Source organism: Anguilla anguilla, chromosome 9, assembly GCF_013347855.1.
Source record: "Anguilla anguilla isolate fAngAng1 chromosome 9, fAngAng1.pri, whole genome shotgun sequence".
Lineage (NCBI taxonomy): Eukaryota > Metazoa > Chordata > Actinopteri > Anguilliformes > Anguillidae > Anguilla > Anguilla anguilla.
Genome location: NC_049209.1, coordinates 25,569,785 through 25,596,408, shown reverse-complemented (window position 1 = coordinate 25,596,408; position 26,624 = coordinate 25,569,785). Strand labels below are relative to the sequence as shown.

The 26,624-nt window shown below is 40.0% G+C and overlaps 1 protein-coding gene and 1 long non-coding RNA gene across 4 annotated transcripts in view; one reads left to right on the top strand and one right to left on the bottom strand.

Moving 5' to 3' along the window:
* caln2 (calneuron 2) overlaps nt 1–26,094 on the bottom strand; it is a 54,169-nt gene extending 28,075 nt beyond the window's left edge. Inside the window, exons 1-4 of one of the 3 annotated variants that reach the window (XM_035435008.1) lie at nt 25,809–26,094; nt 16,700–16,824; nt 8,928–9,071; nt 1,286–1,398 (exon numbers count right to left, since the gene is read on the bottom strand). In XM_035435008.1, the coding sequence (XP_035290899.1) occupies nt 1,286–1,398; nt 8,928–9,071; nt 16,700–16,817 (375 nt within the window). In that variant the 5' untranslated portion in view covers nt 16,818–16,824; nt 25,809–26,094. Of the gene's footprint in view, nt 1–1,285; nt 1,399–8,927; nt 9,072–16,699; nt 16,825–22,787; nt 23,173–24,098; nt 24,861–25,808 lie in introns of those variants that run through there. The other 2 variants (XM_035435007.1, XM_035435006.1) reach the window with 2 other exon arrangements.
* On the top strand, nt 11,113–15,466 carry LOC118236539. Its single transcript, XR_004767057.1, has 3 exons — nt 11,113–11,236; nt 13,853–13,983; nt 14,742–15,466. It is a non-coding gene; the product is annotated as an uncharacterized LOC118236539 (long non-coding RNA).
* Nucleotides 26,095–26,624: the final 530 nt, after the last annotated feature.

Genomic DNA, 26,624 nt, shown 5'->3' with positions numbered 1-26,624 from the left:
CAGTCATGTGTCTGTGCTGACTGAGAAACATTTGCGGAACTCGGCGTGCTTCCAGGCCTACTGGAAAACTTTAGCTTGGTATCCCAGATTGTCACATGCCCAAAAAACTCTGGGCTCTAGCTATACATAATCCTGAACAGGATAAATACCCTTCTTGTGATATAAAGAATACATTTTATTTAATTAATATCAGTTTATCCACCTAATATCAGCTTATTTTCCTTTTATTATCAAAACTAATTGATTGTTGAAGCTCTTTAGTTGTTACAGGTCTATGGTCATTGAACACTATGTTTTAAATATGTTTTTATTAGAAAAACACTTGTTGAAATTATGGCGGCATGCTGGTTATTTATTTGCTAAAATTCATCTTGGAAAATAAAGCTTTAGTTTAAAAGCAGTTTATGAAATGCTAACTGATAATCAAAATAAGTTGCTAAAAACCATTACTTAATAATCCAGTAATTGTGACAATATTAGATGATATTATATTAGATTAGATTAGATTTGATTAGATTCAATTACAAGAACTTTACTGTCCCCAGCTTTGGATATTTTCCACATATATATTTTATGGACTCACAAAAACATTGACATATTCTGTACTATAGCTACATATACTGTATTACAGAATTGCTTGTAAGTAGAAAAAAACTAATTGATATAAAACTACTTATGTCGTAGCAGCAGGATATAAATAAAATAGTGAATATAAATACACTCATTACACAGAGTCAGGCACAAAGGATGAAGGAATGTTTATAAATATTTTTGTATTTTGTTGCTATTCCTTGGTAATCTGAATTTTTTACTTGTTTTCCTGAAAAGACCATATATTTTAAACTGACGGTACAGAAGGTGGGACGGTCAGCTGTTATACTCTTTGCCTTTGTGTGGGGTTATTGATTTCACCAAGCTGGGATTCCTGTTTCCCAGTTACTTTCCCTGGCATTCTCACAATTCACAGATTGCTTTCACTTTTGAGACTCGAATTTCCATGCCACACTGGCACATTAACGTATAATATTAATGTAATCACATAAATGTAACGATCTAATAGCAGGTACGATCTAATAACATTGAAACTTTGTGCACAGCTATGTCTGACACCAACAAATTCAGGGAACTGAAAAAACAAGTGGTAGCAAGAATACTGATATATTTCTATTTGTTTATTGGAACGTTCTTAAAACAGCAAATGAAGCTCCCCCCCTCCACCCCACCCCCCAAGCTTATATCCTTGGAAAAGGTCGTAAAAGTACCAGTCTGTCCTTCAGGTTCTTACCTGCCAGAATATACTGTCTATTGTATTTCCCAGGAATCCTTCTCTTGTTTCAGAAGACAGGAGCTTGGGGCCCAGTATTGTCATGAACTCATCAAAATCCACCTGACCATCCCCTGAAAGACAGGATTCAATTAATTTAATTTCAAGTCAGCACACACACTTCAGCAAATAGTTATTCAACCTGCATGTCAGAGTCCTTCACAAATGTATTGTCTTTGGAGCTTAATATTGAGCAAGAAAATTGTAAGAAGCAGTAGGTGTTAAAATAACTCTAATGCTACACAAGCCCCTTTTCATATTAAATGCATGTGCAAGTATGTTTCTGCTTCCAGCATGCCTAATAGCAGTTTTTAATTCACATAAATTAAATAAATGATATAAATAAGGTATCAAGTAATGAATCAATTTCCAGAACGCCGTCATTATCCTTCTGTCTCTCAGTGGTGTATATCCTGGCCCAATATTTCATTTTTGGAGAGCATTTTGCACCATCTATCTCAGCACTCCTTCCTATAAGTCTTTTTAACCGAATTCATCTGATGCAATTCATCTGAAGCTTTTGGATTTCTGCTGAAACAAGTAATAATTTAATGATGACATTTATAAGGATCAACAATAAAATGTGAAGTTTGTGCTTTGGTTAAATTGTGTTTTGTATAAAACTGTACATTAGAAAATAAAAACAACACAGAGAAAATAAGCATGAGATTGTTTCTATAATGTCCTTTTGATAGGCCTTTTTTATGAAAAATATGTTGTGAGTTTTATTTTTTTTTTGCCAATAAAGCCGAAGAATAAACATTTTTACGTAATACCCATGCTTATCTTGAAAATTGTACTGAGTATAAAAGTTACAGCAAAAACAATAGTTACTGCCAAAACAAGTAATTTCCCCTAACTGAATGGGGTTTTCCAATTCAAATTTTGGGTGGTGTAGCCCGATGTTAGATCTTTTCAATGAGACCCCAAACCCCTGGCAGTAAATACTGCAAAGAGTAAAACCGCCTTTAGATTTCATTAAAACCATTTAAGGGAAATCTTGAATGCATATAGAAATGTTGTGATTGGTAGGAGTGCTTGCAAAAATATTCAGACCCCTTAAAATTTATCGAATTCGACCCTGAGCACCTGCATTCAGTCCTGGTCCCCCTGATGACTCAGTATGACTCATTACACCTCGCTTTCACCCCTGAAAGCGATCCCTCTGGAGCCGTACCACCGGCACATCAGATGGCATCGATCAGTCCATGCATATGGAGTCCCACGCCTCATTGAAGGTGACAGAAGGCAGGGTGAACTCCAGCTACAATGATGGATATGGGAGCAGGGCTGGAGGTAAGGAAGCAGGCCTATGCGTGTGCAGTTTTCACTGTCCTGCCCCCCTCTGTGTCTAGCTATAGTTAAAATTATTGATTTAAAGATTTGTTTGGCATGGTGTGTTTTAGCCAGAAAAGAAACAAATGTTTGCTGTCACAGTGTCCTAACTCCAAAAATGTAACTTTTCAGGCCAAAAATATCTTGCTGTTGTAGTACATTGCATTGCTTTATACATTGGTGTTTCGAATAAACTTCATTAGTCATAAGCCATAAAACATTGACAGTACACAAAAGATGATGCAAGCTTGCTACTGCGTATAAAAAAGGGTATACAAAAACTGAGATATAAATGATAAAAAATGATGCAGACGAGCTGTTGCATTTACTTGGTCGGTTATAATGGCATTCAGCCATGAGTTCTGGTGCTCCCATATCATTTTAAAAAAGGCTGATAAAACCATTACTCAAGGGACATAAACGGCTTGAGAAAGAAATGAGATTACAAAATGATACGCTTACACTATTCTCAACAAACAGTGATTCACTCATGTGCAATTACGGATTCTTTTATCTACACGGCTGATAATGAGATAATTTATGACCACTGCACTGTTGCGGGGATTTAAATAAAAAATCACCTGTAAACAAAGCAAATTGTGTGATCAAAGAAAATCCACTGCAGCCTACGCAATTCAAACCTACGCATGAATTTCAATGTCAGTACAGCCTTCCACAGTAAGCCTCTTGTATACACATATATTTGTACTTCAGCATTGTATACCTTAGGGATTGTTTTTTTTCGAGATCAATCCTGAGCAGAATCACTGACCTTTAAATCACCAGGATAGCTCATCCTATTCACTGAGCGTTCTGTATCTGCAGATTCATATGCTGCAAAGATCAGTGAGCCGGCACAGCATTGATCTATAAAAGTTCTACCTTGCAATTGTCATATGCACACGGAACAAGGGCAGGAGATGTCAATATCTCTCTGTCCCTTCATTTTAATGGCCTCAGCAGATAGTTTCCATTAATATCTTAACTCACTGAGGGACTTCTTTAGAACAGGGATGGCTAGGATAAGATGCAAGTTACAAAGTAAAAATAAGTACATTCAACATTTCTAACTATACAGTTATGGCACTGAGGAGTTCATTTTTGGCCACTCTGATAAATAGCCAAAGCTGTATTTCCAAAACTAGCTAGCTATTGAGCTAGCTTTCAATTGCAATAAGGAAATGGATAAACAACACTGACCCAAATAATGCGCATTTAACCCTTGGATAGCTTGGGATTACAATATAATTTTACGCTCACACAACCAACTATCTTTAAATAATATATTTAAACCATCAATCTATTTAATTAAACTATCAGTATTATTCAGTTTAAACTCAAATGTAATATGTATGTAACGTAGCCATACTAGTGTTCCTTCAATGTTGGCATAAGAAATAATGCAATTTTCAGTTTAAGTTTAAATATATTGAATAATGTCACAACTATAGGCCACAGAATAGGATGATTCTTACTTCAAAGCTAGCATAGAATTGAAGACACCAGCCATATTCTCCTCTGTATGCTGACGCCAGCCTCCAAGAAAAGCCAAAGTTAATTTTCACTAATGAGTACATGGCTCCCCTATGCGCAGTAGCTCATCCAATTAGCAATTGTGCCCATCGTCCAATCAGTAGTCATATAAATTCAAAAGTGAACCAGATGCCCACTGCAGCTGGCAAGATACAATCGTGTTGCTCAAGTATATCAATAAAATACCAATCAGCAGCCGCCTGACACCAAGAACAACAGGTGTTCCCATAAAGTCAGTGACTCACATTAACATCAGGCACTGATAGATCTCAGGTGTACATTGTGTGAATGCAGCCTCACAAACAATGAATGCACGTCAAAAGCCTCGCTTCAAAGGACAAGCGATAGGGCCTTGAATGAAAAATACAGTTTATTGTTTTATTTTTTCAATGAAAACACATTTGAAGACATTTTTCCATGAAATGTGGGGATGGTCAATAGCACGTAATTGTAGAACTTACAGGAAGTTGTCTATTGTATATTCCCATTTTATTCTCAGATTCATTATGTTCCCAACTGAACGTGTTTCGTTCATTTGTAAAAGTCACCATTAAGTATCAACACTTAATAATCTTTTAACCCAACAGTATGAAAGTCAGTCGATACTTTAATTTTTGAGACATTTCAAAATGAATACTTTAACACTTCAAGTTGCCAAAAGTATATTTGGAGAAATGCATTATGTTCCACAAATACCACGAGCCACAACAGTATAGTACGGGAGACACTGAAATCATTGTAATTCAAAATGGGTAGTCTATAAATAGTAGACAATTTCTCATCACTGTGATATTGGCTCAATAGACAATTTGGGGGGGGGGGGGGGTGAAAAATGCATCCTCCTCCTCAGAGAATTGCCTATATAAATACAGTATATTCCAGGCACGCTGCTCAATATCTACAGAAGATTGTTTCTAGTTTCAACATGTGTTCACTTGATGTAGAGGAGGACTTACAAGCCACCTCCTTGAAATGAACTTGGGATTCAACAATCCCACAGAGGCCTGTTGAGGTTAGAATAAGGCTCGATTTGATGATGAATGAATCTATTAACTACTTCAATACTAACATGCTGAAATAATCAGATGTAGACTGAATGTTGCTGGCTTTTACAGATATACTGTAGATACAAATGCAAGATCCCAATTGTAAAGCATTTTTGGACAGTCAGAATTCTTCATTACATTGCATTACTGGCATTTAACAGAAACTCTTTTTTTTTGCCTTTTTACATAGTATCCACTTATACAGCTAGCAATATACTGAAGCAATTTAGGAAATTTAGCAATTAAGTACCATTCTGAAGACTATAAAATCAGTGTCCTACCTGGGAATCAGATCAGCAACCTCTAAGATACAAGCCCTGTTCCTGCTACACCATCACCCATACATTTCCCTATAAGGGGAGTAAATGTAACTTTCTCCCTGCACATATCACATGAAGCATAATTCCTCTCACTTTAATAAAATGAATGTAAAACAATATGTAAAAGGCAGTTGGCTATATATGCATGTATGCATCCTTAACTGTATTCATCATTATTTTAATGTAATAGATACAGCACTTGTTATCCACTCTTTTACAGGTAATATGTCTTAAAAATTACACCGACAAGCTTTGGAAAAGAACATATGCGATAAATGTTATGGCACAATGCATCATTCTTTTAAACGATGTATCAGTGTCAATATTTATCTGCTGCTATCACATAAATGCAAAATAAATGAGTAAGTAAATCAAAAGACACTTTCCATGACTGAAAATATTCTCATTTGTATAAATAATGCATCTTTGAGTCTGGCCAATATATAGCTGAAATAAATTGAGACATAAACAGCTCACATTTCTAGAGTTCCGCTTTTATTCAACTGACAGTGAACCTGTTGATGAAACCAGATGCTAAATGAATGAATTGTGGATAAAGGTCATTAGTGAAATCATGTGCGGCCCATTTAAACTGATTTCCAGCCCTACACCCCGAACACACAAAGCCCAATGCGTGGAGTACCGCCACAGTAGGAATCCAGTGACGTTAAACACTGACCACACTCTTCACATTCACTGCTTATGTGCAGCCTTTTGAAGAGTGGCCTTCCTTATGAAATGCTTCCCATAACAACACATCCAGCTTTGTGTTTGAGCGTGTGTTGCGTGTTGAACCCTGATCATAAATTAGTGTAAAACGTCTGCACGCGCTTTGAAATTAACATAAAAACACACTACCCACATTACCATAAGTGATAAGGCCACATTAGAAAATTCACATGCAAATGTGGTAAGGTCGCACATTAATTACACAGGTCGAAAAGGTGACATTTTTGAAGTCCAGAAGAGGCTACAAATTAAAATAGCTGCAGCACATGAAAGGACTACACTACACAAAGAGGGCAGGCTGCTCCAGGCCTCCTGCTGCTAGATGTAAGAAAGCATGCGACATGATTCCTGCCAATGATAGTGATCACCCAGTCCCAATGCAGGAGCTTTACATGTGTGACCGTAATGACTTGTTAAGGGAGTCCCCCTTCTCTGCAGGGAGGAGCCAATTACACGTGTCTCATTGTTAATTACTTCGCTACATTACGATTACAGTAAGCACAAAAATTAATAAAAGTATTATGAAGGGCTTTGATGATCTCATGATCATCCAGGCGGCATTAAATTCAAACTACAATCAGTGTTATGAGCATGATATGAGCATGTTCAACGTGTTCTTACATCATAATATTGGCAAAGATGATGTTTCTGAATTATGGAGAAAATATATATATATTTTTGTAAAAATGTGATCTGAAGTAATTTCATGTCCATGTTGTTAAATCTGACACTTTTCAGAGGAAAATGGATGAAAAATGTATTTTAGTAAGTAATCAGTCAGTAATTTCTTGACACCAGGCTTTAGCGTAACTGTAACTACAGCACTGTAACTACAGCACAACTACAGAAAAAGGCTGGTTCCATAGGAATCTACTAACCATTACCTCTGAAATCAAAAGAAAGGTGAGACTGAATAGTTTTCATTTTCATATGCACTTGATAAAATGAATATATACTCACAAGAGAAACAGCTCTGCAGCCAACCAGTCTCTGCTTTCTTGTTCATTTTTTGCATCCATTTACACACAGCTTTTGCATTTTTTAAAAATCCATTTGTACAACTGAACATACACTGAAGCAATTCAGGTTAAGTACCTTGTACAACAGCAGGATGATAACTGGGAACTGAACCTAGACTACATGCCCAGATCCCTGACATCATACTACACTTGACACCACTCTGCCATGTAGAATACAGCATGCCACAAAGAATGCACTGACTATCTGAGGGCTATATTCTAATGTACCACCAAGCAGTCCAAACATCTGAAACGATTGCTAACATTCCAATTGTTCACCCAATCACTGACCTGTGCACAATTTATGGAGTAAGTAAGTACGGATTTTAATGGATATCCACTGTCCTCTAACCGCCTGTAAACACATTGCCTGTAAATGGGCTCCCAGAAGCATCACCTCATACGGGATCCCATTAGCTACTCCATTTTAATGTAGTGACAGATAAAAAAAGATAACACAACAAGAACCAGTGCACCTACAGGCATTTAACAAATGTGTATCTTATACTATTTGATGGGTGTAGAGCCCATTTCCTACATTTCTCGAGTCTCTCATTCAAATAGCTTACATTGATTAACTCCATGCAGGTGCAATGCCTAAATAGCCAGCATTGGACTGTATAACTGGACACAGCTTGCATACAGTATCAAATTGTCAAACTGAAATAGAACATTTCATGGATCTACATTATGTGTTCAAGCATTCATATCTGCAGCAAATCAGCACAAGGCAGCAGCATTTTTTTTTTTTTTTTGCCATTTTTCTCCCCAATTTAGTCGTTATACCAATTCCTTGTGTGAATCACGGTCCTGGTCGATGCGTTATCCTCTGTTGGTCTGGGGAGGGTGTAGACTGCCTCCTTCGATACATATGGAGTCGCCAGCCGCTTCTTTTCACCTGACAGCAAGGAGTTTCACTGGGAGAGCGTAACGCGTGCGGAGGTTCATGATATCTCCCCCAGATCCTCTCCCTGCTGAACAGGCGCCCCAACCAACCAGTAGGAGTCGCTAATGCAACGATCAGGACTCATACCCTCACCGGCTTCCCACCCGCAAACACTGCCAATTGTGTTCGTAGGAACGTCTGACCAAGCTGGAAGTACCGCTGCCGGGAATTGAACCCCGTCTCTGCAGTCGTGGGCAAGTGCATATACCTCTACACTACCCAGACTGCCCCCAAGGCGGCAGCATTTGAGTTTAAACCTGGCCTGAGTTTAAAACGGAAACGCATTATTGAACACCACACCTGCACAGCACCAAATGTTTCTATTGACACACCCCCCATTGTGGCACCCAACCCATTTGGAGCAAACAGGTTTCCCACAGAGCATGAAACCAACACAGGCACAGGCGACAAATTATCTGTTTATAAGATACTTAACTAGCAGCTCCACTTGTGCCCAGATATATTTGGTGCTTACGGTGTCACTAAACCGGCCCTTTATGATCAAATTTTACGAGCGTTTCTTTTCTTCAAAGTGTCAGATTTATCAATATGCATTTTATGATAAAATTTTATTGCAAGGGAGCCCTGGCAGAGATGCTGCAAAATTAAAAGAATGCAAAAGAGATTAAGTCCACAAATAACAAGCATCAAACACATTTAGAGTGAAGGACTCACCATCCATGTCCAGCCTCTGCATGATAATGGCCAGCTCCACCTCACTGGGCATATAACCCAGGGAGCGCATGGCCATGCCGAGCTCCTGCTTGGATATGAATCCGTTTCCATCGCGATCCAGAACTCTGAATGCTTCCCGGATTTCTGCCAAAACAAACATACAGGAAATTTGTTGTATTTGAGCTCTGAGCTTGATTTCTCTCTTTCTGTTTCTATCCCTCTCTCTGTCTCTTTTTCTCTCACTCTATCTCACTCTAAATAATGTCATTCTATGTCTGCTTCTCTTTGTGTCTTTTAATCTCTAAATCTCTGTTTGTCTGTACAGTACATCTCAAGACAGCATACACCCGAAATTGATCCCAAAAGAGATGTTTGGTGCTATCAGGAACCAAGTTGATTGTACTTTCAGGGCTAATAATGAACTGCTTAGTGTGTCTAGTTAAAACCTTTCCCAGGGTGTAGTTTTTCTCAGAGTGCTATAGGCTATAGCTCCTTGGAGTGCTTGGTGTTTCCAGTGATTAGAATTTTCTCCTGCTAACAACCTCTGTTCCCCATTTCTTTCGGCCTCTAGTTCTGCCCTTTCAGTGTTCAACCGCTGCAGCAAACACAGCATCGTTTCCACTACATGTCCAAATAATTGGTTAGTTCCACACACATTCACCACATCAGGGGAAAAGATGTAGAATTGATCGTACCATCCAACTGAAACTTAACCAACCCACAGAGAAGAGACATGACCTTCTTGCAGAGAAACCTATCCATTTTACAGAGAAGTGAGACCTAATCATCTTACAGAAACCTAGCTGTACGACAGAAAAGAGTGACCATCTTATAGAAACCAAACAATCTTATAGAACCGACCTAAACTGTAGGAATGAATGACCGAGCTGGGGTGTAAATCACAAAGAACAGAACAGAGTCCGCACACCGTGTTCCCTGAACCCCCAAAGCCTTTTGGCATTGAGCCCATTTGAGGAAAACACTATGTTTTTTCTTATGATTCTTCATCACTTTACAACCAGGAAAGAGCAATAAATCACACACGGACAGCTAAAAATATCTTTATTTTTTTATTAAAATCTGAGTGGATTTACTGGAACAACGGCTGCCATTTATTTAGGGAAAAGGCTGGCTTAATTGAAAAAGGCTGTAAATGGCCAAAATTACAGCTGAAAATACAAACTACATCATTGTAGTATATAGGCTACATGCAAAGCAACAGCTGCCATTTATGTAGAAAACAATTTTTCATGTTTAAGTGAAGCAGGGAAAATGTGCGTTCTGTCTGACAAGACTACAGGTGCTGGCCGTTATTTAAACAAAATGAATAAAAATTCAACTGAGCATTTTTAACTGCAGTGATGGCAAATGCATGCAAATGTTCAGGCACCACTGGCAACTCGCTCATGACCACAGAGTCGGTGCTGTTGGTACTGGAGAATGGTAGCAGGTCCTGTTCCATTACCATACCAACACAACCCCACTAATCAACTTACAGAGAAGAGACCTAACAACCTCATAGAGACCCAAGTATCAGGAAGGACAGTCACAAAGTTGATATTCTTATTGCTGTGACAACGACACCTCTCTCCCCATCTTTCCCCATCTCACATCTGTGCCTTCGATTGTGTGTTGGGCAAGCTTGCGTCAGTTCTGCTGGGCAATGGCCCCCTGCTGTTATTCTCTCTGCACTAGAGAGAAGTTCGGCGGGAGCAGTGTTTGAGTACAGCTTATACATAATGATTTTAACACAGCATTTAACATTGAAAATGTGTTATGACACTGCAGTATGTACATTTTGATGCAATCTACAATGTTCCAATAATAAAGCAGAGTCTCTCTAATGAGATTTGGTGAGCAAACGCTGAGAACTGTGGCTCTGACTCACTATGGTCATTATAAACGCTATGACACTTATCAAAAGGCTAGTCTCCTGGCCACATTATCTAAACCATAAAGTTGATTGGATACACAGTCCCTTGTAGAACACCTGATTGTCTACACAATCTTGTCTGACAGTTGATATATGACACAATCCAAGGCATTCCACACCAATCTTGGGTCGCCAAGGTCATCACCACAAAAAGAGAATTGGAGTCCAGATTCCATATTTGTACAACATCTGTTAAAAATTAATTTAAACTCGTTCAAATCTCCTAAATGTTCTGCAAATGAAAATCCATTTGGAGCTGAGAAGAGCAGTCTCGGGACTGTGCTTAATCTTTAACAAATCGCAAGCTCTATGAGCATAGGGGTTGAGACTGTTAGGAAACTGTTTTTTAATTTCACTAAGAGCTGGGGTCTGCACGGTAAGCTTGGGTTCACTATTAAATAATGAATAAATCCCACTAATAAATCCCAATCTTTGTTGAAGGGAAACAAGATTCATTATTTCTGACTGAAAATTGGGCACATATTCTGTTGTGCCCCTTACAGTATATAAAAAAGTAATTCTGTTAAATGATAAAATACAAATCATAAACTGCTATCAAATTTTTAAAAATATGACAACATACAGTTAAATGCAAAAGTGATGTAATTTTTGTTGTTTTACCTAACAATGTATCAAACAGTTGATTTTGATCCATCCAATGTTTTGGCTATGCCTCTGTACTGTTAATTCAGACTTTTCAGTCTCATGATGGCCTGATTTACTGGCATGGATGCTTATTTATTTGGTCTTCATATTGAGAGACAACAGCAAATCCAAATGGACATTCCTCACCTAAAATCAACTCTTGATGTTTTGTTAGCTTTCTTGTGCATGAACTAACGATGCAAAGACACACAGCTGACCAAGAAACTGCAGAGCAGCAATTAGTTGTCCCATTAGTTTTGCTACTCTAAATTTCTACAAAGATCACCTGATATGAATGTGAAAAAAAAAAAAAAGCTGACAGTCTGCACTTTAACTCATACTCATTGCTTTGTTTAATTTCAAAACCTTTGTGCTGGACTACAGGGCCAAAACAACCAAAATTGTGTCAGTGTCCCAATAATTTTGCATTCAACTGTTCCTTCACACCTGCATCAGTAAGTAAATTTTACAGCAGCCAGCTATACTTCTCAACATGCCTCTTCCACGTTAAAGCCAATGCCCCCCCCCCCCCCCCCCCCCAATATGGAATGTGGCAGCTTATGCATACATCCATGCAAGACATCAATTAGTGTTTTCTTGTTATTTCTGATGTCTGTGACTTCACTATGCATCTTTACGTGCCCGTTGTTCTGATTTAGCGTTCCAGTTCCTAACCCAGGATAAAAACAGTGGCAATTTGTTTTTGCATGGACACTGAAAGAGATGTATTACCATAGCACTTTAACAAGGGGTCTATACAGTGGAGTAGCCGCAGTAGCTTGCTGGCAAGGCACATTCAATTATTTAGTAATTGATGACTTGCCCTCTTTTGTTCCAAAGCAGATTTCAAATCTACCAGTGTTGTTGCTTTGCAGATAATGAGCTGGCTGGTGGTACACCACTGTCTTCCATTTGCTGTTTTACCCACATAACGGAAAAAGCTTAATTAGATAGAAATCCACTTGTTTAAAAGGACTCAAGTAAAAAATAAAAAAAAGAATTTAAGACCTGGAGTCCTTTACCAATTGCCGGGAGACATCCCCCTAACATTCACAAGACAAGGAATTTTGAGTGACAATTCTTGAAAACCGGAGCTAGGAAGGCTGAATGAAAAAAGCTTATCTCTGAAAGGGCAAAGACACCAACTCTCCATCAAATGTCCCAATAGTAGACGGCGAAGATTTGTGCAAGTGACCGAAACATCAGTGAAAGCATACCAGCCCCCTGAAAAAAAACAGAAAGTACAAACGAATGTTGTCATGAGTGCAGCATTTTTACGACTGTTGTTTCAATCTTATTTTCAACAAATGCCCGTCGCTATTTTGTGATCTTGGTCTCCAGTGAATTTCACCTCACTCAAAATAAAATAAATCTCTGCATTACCAATTACAATGAATGACTCAGTCTTATATAGTGTATCTGTATTCCTGCACTAACCATTACTACAATTAACATTCACGCTAATAGTTTATGAATAACTCAAAACATTTAATTTGCCAGCTGGTACCCCTGGATATAGCTTCCCTTCTCATTTGTCTTTCACTACAAGGTATGTCAAACATTTAATTAATCATGATTATGATTTTTTCATTATTAACTTTATTTAATTATTTAAACTTTTTTTACTAAAATGAAGTGTGGTGATACCACAAAAGGGAACAATAGGTCTTTTTGTATTTCTGACTTCCAGTCTCTCTTTTTCTTGATCTTGTTCAGTGTAAAGAGTATATTTTTAAAACATATATATCATTTATTAAACTGCAGATTTAAAGTTAATTTACACCATATACATTATTTTTAAAAGACAGGGTAGCATTCAATAGCAGTTGAAATTCTATACTTGAACTGTTCCAATACAATTCAATATCTATAATTCCAGTACATACAAGTCCAAAAACCTGCTGGCTCAGAATAGTTTAATATTGCAAAGAGATTCACCTTGTTGACCAATGTCCAGCCATACCATAAATCCACAAATCATGCCTGGGGAAGAGACTCAAACCCAAATCTTTAACAGCACCCCACATTCAACAAACAGATACTGCTATTCTCTGCCACTCAGTGACTTCCTCCTGGGATCACAGACTGCTCTGAGGAGGTGTGCTTCAACTGAGCATTGTTCCTGTACTTAATGGGACCCCTTCGACACGAAACAAGAGCAAACACAAAAGGGCCACAGAAGGCGCTTCTCGCTCAACCCTGCTAGTAAAACAACTTAACCCCCCCCCCCCCCCCCCCCGCAAGCCACCGCGCACACTCCGCCACACCGGAGCAAGATCTAACACACTGCAGGAAACCCCCTTTCTTTTCATCCTTTCCTTAATGAGACATTTCTTTATCTCTTCAGTGAAGTGGCCCACCAACTGAGACGCACATACTAATGAGAGTTTCACACAGGACTCTCAGATCCTGTTCCCATTGGAAGTTCCTCTGTCCAGACCTTCAGCCTCCCTCATTTCCTGACTGCACAGTAAGCAGGTACAATTGTTTACCAAAATGAATATATGCTGATATATGTTAAAATGTGGAGTTATTAAATTAAAGAGTATACTTTTTTTTGCACATTTCCCAGGTACATAACTTCAACAATACATAAATCATTGCCATTTTCATGAATAATCACACCCTTATTTAAGTCAATTTTCATGAACATAAAGCCAGCAGAAGACAACAGTTAAAAGGTACAATTAATTAAACGTAAATTTGAAGAGAAAAAAAATCCATGGGAAGTTACTGCATAGCATACATTTGTCTATGTAATCAAAATTATTTTTCCTTAATTTTGTATTGTAGCCCATGTTAGTTTTATCATAGAGGTGTTAGCACTTAGTCCAGAGCACATCGGCTGCAGAAGCAGACTACTTGCCACAGGGCATTTACAGTAAAATGTATGGTTGGATTATGAAAGCAGCTCATTTAAATGCGATGCAGCACGCAAGCCGCAGCCCAGCAACCACCAGGCCACATGCGGCCGCGTGCAGCTGTCATTCAGCCACCAAAAGCCAGCTTTTGTACTTCCACAATAACCAAGACATTCAAATTGATAACCAAGACATTAAAATTGAAGGGTAGTATTGTGCTTCAACATATCCTATATCCTATATCTATGGTCCTCTCTCCCTGTGTCTAGACTGGCTGTGTCTAGTGTGATGCCAGTGAAATGATTTATGGCCAGTGACAATGATTTTAATGTTTAATGTTTAAGCTGACCAGCCCTCTCTTCTCTCTCTCTCCAGTTACAACTCTACAAAGAATATCCAGTAACTCACCTTCTCTTGCACACACTGTTTATTTATTGGTTTATTGATTTTATTTATTAATTTTTGATCTATTTTATCTATCTATGCTGTCTTTTGCGGTTTCTTATGTACTGTTGTGTCGTACTGTATGTCGTACTGTACTGTATCTGTCGTTTTGTGTTGACTGTGTTTATTTTACATACTCTTGCCGACGCCTCTTGGCCAGGTCATCATTGTAAATGAGAATTGGTTCTCAACTGATTTTACCTGGTTAAATAAAGGTCAAATAAAATAAAAAATTTCATTTTATAGCTTCAGGACAATTCCAATACAGGAATTCAAATACAGGGAAAACGGAAAAATCCATAATCTACAAGTTACATTACATTACTGCATTAGAGCTTGTTTTTTTTTTTTTTAAAGCCAGGAGTTCCATGTAGCGATTCTATGATAAACGGTCTGTGGCTGGAATCTGACAGGCTTATTACCTTCGACCAATGGAGAGCGTGCAGCTCGCTGATCACCAGGCAGGATGCAGCGGAAGAGCTGTGAAGCCTTGCGTGGGAATGCGACACATGCCTCGCAGCACAGATTGCACTCCTGCGCGCCACATCCCGCATGTAAGGCGTGCGTGACCGTGAGCCCTGCTGCTTCTGCAGCCGGCGCGCTGTCTCCCCGGGGGCATGGTCCGCGGGTACGGCAGGGAGCTCATGGGAGATGGAGTTTACGCAGGCACTGGGCTGGGGGGGGGGGGGGGGGCATCTCCATGGCAACATCATTACAGGTGGAGAGTCTACGCTAACTGCTATGGTTCCAGTAAAGACAGGCAGCCCAGTGGGACTTGAAATTATCCACATCCCGAGATACTCCACTGCTACCTGTTGCACTACTGTGCCGACTAGTAAGGGCAAATAATTGGTTCATAATTCTTCTGCTGTACACTCCCCTATTATTGTTAGCTACCTTTTTTGTATTTTATAGACCTATTGCTGGATGCTTTGGATTATGTACACACAAACAACAAAGGTAGAAAAACAATCCGACTGAAAAATGAACAGGGACCCGCTGGAGTCACTGCAGTTCACAAGTAATAGCAGCAGCACTGCTGAAGAAGGAATTACTGTTGCAGCACTCTGTAACCACATCACATGGGGGCCAAATGACATTTTCTCGCCACATTAATATTTGCAGCTTGTAGTGCCCAATCTATGCTGCCACATTAACTCCGTAGTTGTATTTCCCTTGAGCCTGCAGAGTTGATCAGCGTTCTTCGGTGGGACACAAACAGTTTGTCTGAAGCACCTGTGAAGACCTTCCAAGCAACTTGTACATTTTCTCCACTCATGTGTGGAGCCTCCTCTGTAGTGAGTCACTGTGGCGTCGCTTTTTAGGGGAATGGTCCCGGCAGGCAGGTATGGGGTGCATACTGCTTCCATGAGGTGTGGTGTGTGGAGTCCTGTGAACCGAGTGGTGTGTGTGTATGTCAGTGCATTTGTGGGAGTGCATATGGGTTTACTGTATGTGTATGCATGAGCCTTTTAGACAAGGGTTGGTGTGCACACATGCCTAGACGCAAGTGTAGACGTGCATGGGTCCTATAGACAGGGCTAGGAGTTTGTAAGTGTGGAGTATACAGGCCTTTTAGACAGGATATGAGGTATGGTTTGTGTGTGTGTGTGTGTGCTTGTGTGTGTATATGTGTGTACGTTTGTGGGTGTGTGTATGTCTGTACAGTATGTGTATGCATGCCAGGGCTTGGTGTGGTGCATGCATGTATGTGTGTGTGTGTGTGTGTGTGTGTGAGTGTGTGTGTGTGTGTGTCTATACAGTATGTGTATGCATGCCAGGGCTCGGTGTGTGCATGCATGTGTGTGTAGGTGTGTGTGTATGTCTACTCATGAGCCTTTTACACAGGGCTGGCTGTGTATGGGGACTGTAGTGTTCACTGCACTCACCCCTGAGCTCCTCAGCAGAGATGCTGGCCAACTGGTCAGTGTCGCTCCCCTCAGACAGAGAGCTGCTCAGGTAGTTCCCCTTGTACAGCAGGCCTGCTGTCACGTGGTGGAACGGCATCTTCCCCCTGAGCAGCACCGAGGGAGAGAGTGAGAGAGAGAGGGAGGCTATCAGGGGGTTCTACCACGCTGCACACAGGACACGTCCTTGGCTCCTTCACAGAATTCCCCTTTTTAAATCCCAGGACTGAGACATCTCTCGTTGTCCCATTCCCAAATGGGATAAAGGAATTTTCTCACCCCTACAAAATCCACAAGGAAACATCTGAGCTAACATGCACAACATTAACTGAAATGTTTTTATACACAGGGGTCACCTTGACATCAAAAGCATAGATTGAAGCTACTCATATGTGAGCTTGATCATAATTTGATAAGCACTGCTAACAATCATGCACACATTTATCATCATTTGTTGCATTTATTTGAATTATAGCTGCAATACAAATGTGGTTGTGGATTATTTTCAGTACTGTATTGTAGTGCTACAGTAGCAGTGTAAAAGCTGTGACAATTCTGTGAAATAAAGGTCAGATGTACAACTGATAAAATTAAGTGCAAGGAGTGGTTTTATTGTCCCACTGAAAAGGCTAAATCTCTTGAGCTGTGCCTGATAAAGACAGCTCAGAAATAAAAAAAAGACAACTATCTTAAATAAACTGAACAAGGGGCTCCTGCCAAATATCATAGAGTGAAATGGTATATCCTTGAGTGTGTTTACAGCCACTTCTCAAACACATAATAGTAGACTAACTCACTGGTGCTTGGTCTACATATCACCCTTGCCATTACATTTTAGGGTAATTTACCATAAGACATTTTTAATTGTTCTCATCTTGCATCCGGAATGCAAGAGGATGCAAACTACCTTGGCAGTAAACTAACACACAAGCAAACACTTGGCTTGGCTACCGCTGTGTGGCTTTGTGCTTGTAGCTCTATTACTCAATCCAAAGGTCAACAAATGGATTTCAAACTGTAGATGGGATATTTCTGACGTTTCTATGGTTGCAGCATAATGCACCATACTCATAGAAATGGGTTCCTTTTATTTGAATACACATTCAAAGAGTTTAAAAATAGCAGTATTTATATTTATACCAATGGAAAGACCATTTTAAATAAAGCTCAGATAAAGCATCACAAGAGAGCTGCAATGTTGAAATGTATTATCTTAAATGAAATGAGATGACGATTCAAAATAAAATCCCTTTCAGTCGAAAGCTGCAGGCAGCACTGGTTCAGACTGGTGGTATTTAATATATTTCATTACAGTGTACGTGCCACCATTATCAGTCCTTTCCACTAATTAATTTCCTCAGTATGGCTGCCCTGTGAAAAAGCTATTTTACATTTTTCATTTGGTATCTTTCCCATGGCACAAAGTGTTCTGAATGATTTTCAATAATAATTTAAAAATACTAATTATATAGTACATTACACATTAGGGTTTGCAGCAGAAGATTTTTTTATTTATTTAAAAACATTTTTCGTCACCAGTTTTGAATCAGCAATAGCACCTCTCAATATCAATCAATACCAATCTCTTACTGAGTGGCTGCCTGTGGGCACCCTGGACTTCACTGGGAAGAGCATACGTGGGTGAAACACAAGGTAGATGATTAATATTTGCTAGAGTGGGGAATATTTGCAAGAAATATCTCTGATTGGAGAGCACACCTGTGCTCTTTCCCAAAGAGTGTCACGGCTCATGATCATGTGTATTCATTCAAGTCCTCCTCTAGAAGTAAACAGCAACAGTCTCTAACAACAGGTTCTTAACCTGAGGGGGAATCTTTAAGCTCCAAGCAAAAGACAGTGAGGTCAGCTCAGTATGTTACCAATCAACTAAATTTAACTTCAAGGATACAATAACCGACTTAATCGGAAGAGAACATGAACGCACTTTTCCTCCCTTGCTCAAGATTCTATTTCTGTGGGCAGAGGGAGCATTTAATCCTCCACACTCAACAAATAACAAAAGGTTATCAAGGTGTGGGTAATCAATATAATCTACATTGCTCAGCATCATTTGGGTGATATTTTGGTCGAAGACTATTTTTTAACAGTGCGTTCTCAAGTGTATCTTTGGCTGATTGGTTGGGTTCCATCTTTATATACTGTAAACCGCCTTGTCTGTCCACTCACAGAGATGGGTCATAAACGGGGATTAACAGTTGCCAAGCATGTAATAAAAACATCGGCTGCGAGTGGCCCTTTTCCTTTAACTCTGCTTATGTATCGGCATCTAACCCCTCAAAAATGATGGACGCTGTGTCGCTTCAATTTATACATCACAGTGATGAGTGTTTTATCGAGTCCCCTTTTTAGCTGGTGATGGAGGGGTCGATACACAGTGAGAAAACTTATGTGAAATCTATGGTGGCCACTGAGAGAAAGATAAATATCGGGGCTTGGCTTTCGCAGCTTCATGCCACAGATCTGAACATCGCCCAGAAAATGTCATTCTTGGTGCAGTGGACCAGTTTGGGCCAGAAATGGTCAGCAGCACAGAGTGTTTGGTCAAAGCACAGACAGACAGTGTGTATGGGCATGTATGTGTGTGTGTGTCTGTGGGTGTGTGTGTGTGTGTGTGTGTGTGTGTGTCTGCGTTCGTGCATGCTTGTGTGTGTGTGTTTGTTAGTCAAGTGGCAAGATTTACTTGGCAGAAGTTTACGAGTCCAGACAAATATTGCATACATATTTAGATGTAGCCAACAGCCTTTAGAATATGAGTTTCCTCATATAGATTGAGATGCGACACACACTGATTGGGAGACACACCTTTAAAGCCCCTGTAAAGGATACTGTGTGAATGGCTGAGGTTACCTTCGCAGCTGATGTCACAGAAAGGCAGTGAAGACAAGCGTAGCTGTGTCAGGTGGTAAGGAGTCAGTCAGTGCTTATAAAATCAGCACAAAAATGATAGGGACAACTATAGATGCGCGTTCACACCAGCACCAGTGTTACACAGCATTATGAAGCAACCATTATTAAACTGAGCAAACAAGCTGCAATTTCACACACAACCATACACATACAATGCAAGATGGGACTTGCCCTAATAATAATCAATGGAAAGTATATATATATTTTCTCAGAGCAAACTTACTTGTTGGGATGGATCTTTCCCAGCCCATCAACAGCGTGATATTGGAGTGCAGGTACGGTATGGCTCCAAACAAATGCTGACAAAGCTGCCAAGCGCACAATTGCCTCTAGGGCTGTTTACAGTCGGTTGCTCAGTATAATAACTCAAATGTCAGCATATGACTCAAGGTTGTATTTTAAATAGTGAATCACATACCTGACCACCTGAACACTTACAGTTTGACAATGGGTTATAGTATGATTATTTTTTTAGTCTGGCCTCGTAAAAGACAAAAGCTTCTTCTAAATGAATCAATGTGAATGTAATTTGCAGCCCATTATTTCTAACCCCTCTTATATCAAATAAAAGAATACCACAGAGGACAGCATTGGCATGAATGGTGATGGAACAAGCATGGCGATGTGCTTTTGCACACCAGATGCCCACACATCTGGTCTCAGGGGAAGAAAACTGACTGTTCCGCCTATGTCACTATAACCACGACTGCACAAATGCCTTTCCCCGTCCCACTTTAACTTTGGCTACTGTCACTGTGAGACAGGAAGGGATGTTTGAGGCACTCTGAGAGGAAATGGCTGACACAGGGTTCACCCGAGGTAAGACGCAACAGTGTCGATACACCCCCGCCAGGCACCCGGTGGTTCGTTATGACAGCAGCATTGCCTCATGACAGGACTTACTTTATCCAGAAAGGAGCATTTTTTATTATTATATCCTCTTCCAGAGGTCATGGGGACTCCATAGGACATTAGCAAATATCTCCAATTCAGCTGCTCCTTGCCCTTCAAAGTTCCCTGCCTGGGCAACATCCCCTTGCAGACAGTACCTCCTCTGCATACCTCCTCTGCTTGCCAAATAAAAACCTGTCTTCTGTAAAAAGGCTCATTGATCATAGGCACATAGTTTGTTTCCTTCTGTGTGACACAAGTGTGCAATTTCATGGGACAAAGTCAGCACTTTCAGATGAAAGCAATTACTTAATCCTTGCCCTACACTTCCCTTACAAAAACTGTCTGTAGATAAATAGGAAAAAGCCACTGGTACACTGATCACTTGTTTTTTACCTCTTGTCACTGTCACCCATTGGCTTTCCATATGATATGCCACAATAAATAACAGATGGCAATTTCTTAATTCAAAAAACCTGAACAGCAGAGCAACTAAAGTTATTGGACACCATGAGAAATAACCCAAGCATAAAATAGACAACAACTTCTGAAAAATGGCAAAAGCCCAGTACCAGTCACAAGACAGAATCGAAAGTAAGCGTATTTAATGGTGTGCAGCAGGGCACATTTTTCTTCCTTTAATTTTTGATTTACTGTCCTTTCAGATACATGGAGAGACATAATTAGGCAGCCGTTTCTGTTTGAAAAGTAATATAAAGTCCTATTTTCAGTTTGAACCGAAAAAGGCAATAGCTCCTTTCAGCTTTTTGCAATCTCTTCCCATTGAAGTCTTAGGTGAGAGCAAAGTGCTTTCACACAGCAACTTCAGTCACAACTCCCACACACAACTTGCCCAACTTGCACTCGTTCAAATGTCAAAGACATTCCTCTAGACTTAGATCTGGTCTTGACAAATCCAGACTATTCCATGCAGGGAACCATTGGTTATTTAAAGTTCATCATATTATTGTGCATATTGCAGATGTGCACATACTAAATGCAGTTTTCATTTTGTCAGCATCATTAATATCGGAATTCTGAGGATTTCAATTCTAAGAAATACAAAACCAGTTTACCAACACACCACAAAACATGCCAAAATGGCCATAGAAAAAACTGGACAACAACATTCATATTCATGAGAATTGTTTTAAAAAGAAAAAAAAACACTCAGACTGCATTTCCAACTGACTTGCTTAAATTTATGTTTCATCACTTGGCAGATGTTCTTGCACGGCTGGCATGGATTAAATTTTTATGAACAATGCACTTTTACAGTGAGATATTTGACTGAAGCAATTGATGTTAAGTATCTTACTCAGGGTTACAATGGCAGTGTCTCAGCTGTGAACTGAACCAGCAACTTTTGAGCTACAAGCCCAATGTCCTAACCATTAGAACATTATGCTGCCAACCAGTTTATCCAAGAACAGTATTACTGAACAAGCATATAGTTTGTACTGATGCTTGTTCATGACGTCCAAGGTAATCACAGGGTTCAGGACTTTGGGACTGCCCTGTGTGCGTGCATTAATTCCCCAGCTTAACGGGTCCCAAACAACAACCTGGTCTGTGCACCTTTTGACACAGAACACAGACTCTCCTCCTCGCTCCAGTACTGCTACACACAAACCCCTACCTGCAGCAAGCCAAGACCACAAATTAAATTGTGTTGCTGTGTATTTAGACAAGAATATATATCCCTTCCTGGCCAGCAAAGGAAATGCATAATCAGCTTCAGTGCTTTCTGCAGCAGAGTGAGCAAACCCAATCAAAACCACTTCTGGCACTGCATAAATAAAACTGGACTGGAGAAATGATGTGCAGTCGTACTTCAATTGACTGCAAGTAGCCTACAGTATTACGCTTATGCAATCAGCGTCTGAATGCACAGAAGCAAGAAAAAAAAAGACTCCTTTGGTCACTGAAGTCTCCTGATTTGATTACATCCCATGACGGTTTTTCAGAAATGCTGACCTTAAGTATCCGATGTAACCCCCTCGTGCAGACCTTAGGCTGCTGAAAACATACAATCAGTGCCTTACTATGTAAACAAAAGCTTGGGGGAAAAAATCTAAAAAGCAATGACAACTGTTATTTAGTGGGAAAGCAACTCGGGTCCTTGCTCAGATAAGGGAAGACAAGCGTCTTACCGTGTGAGGAGGAGGAGAAAAGAGCCTAAGTCACAAGTGCTATGATTGCTGCACATGTTATTCTTGCACATCTCCGATCTGTCCGCTGGCGAGCTTACCCATACGGATCGTACTCCGAGGGATACTGCAGCATGCCCGGCTCCACAGTCGGGGTCTCCAAAGCCACTTCGTCTGGGGCGCGCGGCCCCTCTCCCTCCGTCTTAAGCGGATCGGTGACCTCCATATCCAGCCAGAGGGGAAACTCTCGAGAGCGGCAGGCTGTCCGCCGGACGGCTCACCCTAACTGCCTCACCGAATTTGGGATTCTCCCAGTACAGCATCAGCACCGGGGACCTTGAGGTTAATAATTCAGCAGCGTGGAGGAGCAGGTACTCGCCCGTGCCCATGTTCCAACACGTGAGAACAGACTCATTAGAACGCGCCTAATGAGAGCGAGAGCCCTCCTCTGCAGCCCCACACTCCACCAACCTTCAGGTCCAAGCCCATGCGCCAAGCCACGGCACTGTCCTTGATTTGTGTGAAAACAATCGGACACAAGCCACCACCCCCTCCCACACTCTATTCTTCACTTGTAAAAGCAATTAGCCCCCTTCAGTGTAACAGAGGACAGAGGTGCCATGGCAGAAATACGCTCTAATGACTTTTCTTTCTTTTTAAAAAAATTTAAACATATTTTTTTTCGTCACTTGCTTATAGGAAAAAAAACACAATGTTTGTATCGTTTATTCTTCTTGTTTATCATAGTAAATATACATTTTGAATGAATAAAAAATGGAATATATGGAATATAGAATAAAGTAAGAACTGTATGAGTATGCAACTGGGACATAATTCAATGACCTTTACCAAGTCTGTTTAAAGTTGCCAAGCAGCCTTTTAAGATGTGCCTTCTGCACTAACCCCCCACCCACCTACCCTACCATCATCAACTGGATTTACGTAAGCCCCCACAAACAGAAAGGGCTATCTGCCGTTAAATGGTTCTGACGAAAAAAATGTAACTATTTATCGATTGTGCTGAACCAGCAAACAGAATTGGCTGTTTATTTGCAATGCGTTCGACAGTGACTGTATATTAAGTTTCATCACTCCACAAGCAAAAACGCATAAAACGTAAATATAAAAACACTGTAACGCATTTTATCCACAACAGGCAAATTCGTTTAAAATTCTGTTGACCTTCAAACTGAACGTCACCGCTCCATGTGCTCTTCTGAGTCCTGGATTCATTTCAATTACAACAGGTGAAACATCTTGATCTGTGCCGGAGAATATAATGGCCGCGGGAGATGCTGAAATATCGCCACCTTCCAACTCAATGCATGAAATATTAATGACCAGAGATAAAGTGATGTGATATAATTATACAAATATACAACCAATCGCCATATCCGTTCAAAACAACTTACCTGCTAAGGTAACCTTCAAAAAATTTAATCCGTCGCTACGTACACTGTAAGAGGAGAACTGTAGTCAAGCTGTTTTATGGCAACGTGTAGCACTCAGATTTTGGTGAAGCAATATGGTAAAAAAGAAAATGTCCATTCCCTTTCTTCGCGGTTTTGGCTATCGTTCCATTGCCACTGCCACAAAAGGTTAGACTGATCGCTTTCTCCGATGACACGTCCATGTGCGCTCTGCGTGTTCGATGCCCCAGTTCCAGCCCAAACCATCCAACTGGAGTCGCATTCTCCCCGCTACTCCCATCAATTTGAATGTCCCTTGTCAGTCTTCATCGCTTCCATTTCCGAAGTTGAAGAGGTATTTTGGTTTACTAAACGAGACTCCACCTTTATACTCACTCCAGTATTACAGACGGATTTTCCCTGTTCATATCTTCTGACAGATCGCTATTTACGGCATGATGGTGGTCAGATTCAAGCGAAATCACATAAATTCAGAGCTGCTTCCCTCCAAATAGCCTACCAAGCAGCTTCCGTTTTCAATACTGAAAAACATGCACACAAAGACAACACAGCTAGAAGAAACTGGGTCCCAGTTGTTACCGATCCATTAATAATTCTTTCCGTGACAGAATTAACCCATAATACGGTCTAAGAAGGATGCACACTTTGCCTAGAAGCAGGGATACATGAGTCAACTGGTGCAGCCAGTCTGCTGTTACGTTATCGCTCCTGATCACTACCAGGTGGGCTGAGAATCTGTGATATCTGCGTGAGAAATTGAAGCGGAGGAGCTTGAATCAGAGCGGTGACCAGCCAATGATTGCTTTAAATTACCATAATTTACACTGATGGTACTTTTCATTGGAATCAAACTATAGGCTGACTGAAACGTATATAGTAAAATGTCCAGTGTTAATTCAGCTCTAACAAAGTGCGTATGGTCCCATTGTGGACCAGAGCGGAATCATATGTACTCTATAAGAGTTGATTTAACACTGGACATTTTATTGTGCAGATTTTCTATTTTCTATTGGTTAGCTTCGCCATACAGTTATTTTCAGCAGACATTCTGATAATGTGCATGCGTGTGTGTGTGTGTGCATGCGTGTGTGTGTGTGTGTGTGTGTGTGTGTGTGTGTGTTCAAATGGGTACACACAGTAAATTATTATAAATAGCAACCACTAATAATGTACAAAGAAATATACTTTTATTCACTATGTGTAAAAAAAAAACAGGAATGCAAGCCCTTATCCAGTTAAAAAAAAGCCTATATTTCATTTGACTAAAATTACCCAATTCCTTTCCAGGGTGGTGAACAAATATCACAGGATAAAATTATTTTGAGACCATTAAAATTAAGTTAGTAAAAAGCGTTAGGTTTCACCGCCATGAATTGAATAACGGCATTCCTGATAATAATAATAATAATATTCAAAGCTCTTCCCTCTTGAGGCAGCCTGTGGCTGTATAAACTTCAACATTTGCCCCTGTGTGCTATCATTTTTCCAATATCAATCAAATTCTGCGCGATTATCATTTTTTTACACCTACAGTTCCAGTAATCAAATCGTACGGAAAATGGTTTTGTTCGCAGATTATTCGCATAGGAACAAAAATGTAAATGCGGACATCGACGCGGTCGTCTCAACTGTTGCATTTCTACACATTTGGTAGATGTTAAACTGAACACTAAGTAAATCGATAATACTTACTGAGATAGTGTGTCCGGTTTATGACAACAGAAGCATCCACCTCCACTTCTGACTTGCGCATCACCACCGTACTAGTCACCCATGTGGTGAGCATACAAAGATACAAAATTGTGGCGGATTGCAAATCTGATTAATCTCATAAACAGATCTTTCCTCAGAACATTTACAATCGATAATATCCGCATATTTTATATTCGTGTAGGACATGCCCTACAATAAACCCAGCAATACAAACACATGTTGACTAACGTGTAATCAAAGGTAAAGCACTTAAAATCGTTTGATATATACTGTATATAGGCCTATATATAGTCTTGAATCGCGATGCAAAAATGCACGATAACAAAATTCAACGCGTAGGATAAAAATTATTAATTATGCATTTCTTTAAAAATAAGATGGTTATTAATAGATAATAGTCAAAGTCATTGTGATGGTTCATGAATTCGCGACTTGAATTTTGGCATTTTACAGAGAGCCTGAGGTCCAGCCTTCATGAATATTAAATGGCAGGGGAATGGGTATCATTATTCTGTGGCAACATAGATAGAATATTACTTACATCGGAGTGATGCAAATCTAATCGTATTTAACCACCATTCCCAGGGGGCTACACTCCTACAGGGAACAGTAGATATTAACTGGCGTCCTGGGGAAATGTAAAGCATAATGAATTGGAGCCAAAGTCAGTACGGGACGACCTGCATGGAAGATGACTCCGTGGGGATATTTGTATTTAATCAGATAAAAGCCTTCGTTGTCCTGTTTTACCGTATGCAACACTTACAACATTAAACATTCCCAGGTTATAAAGTG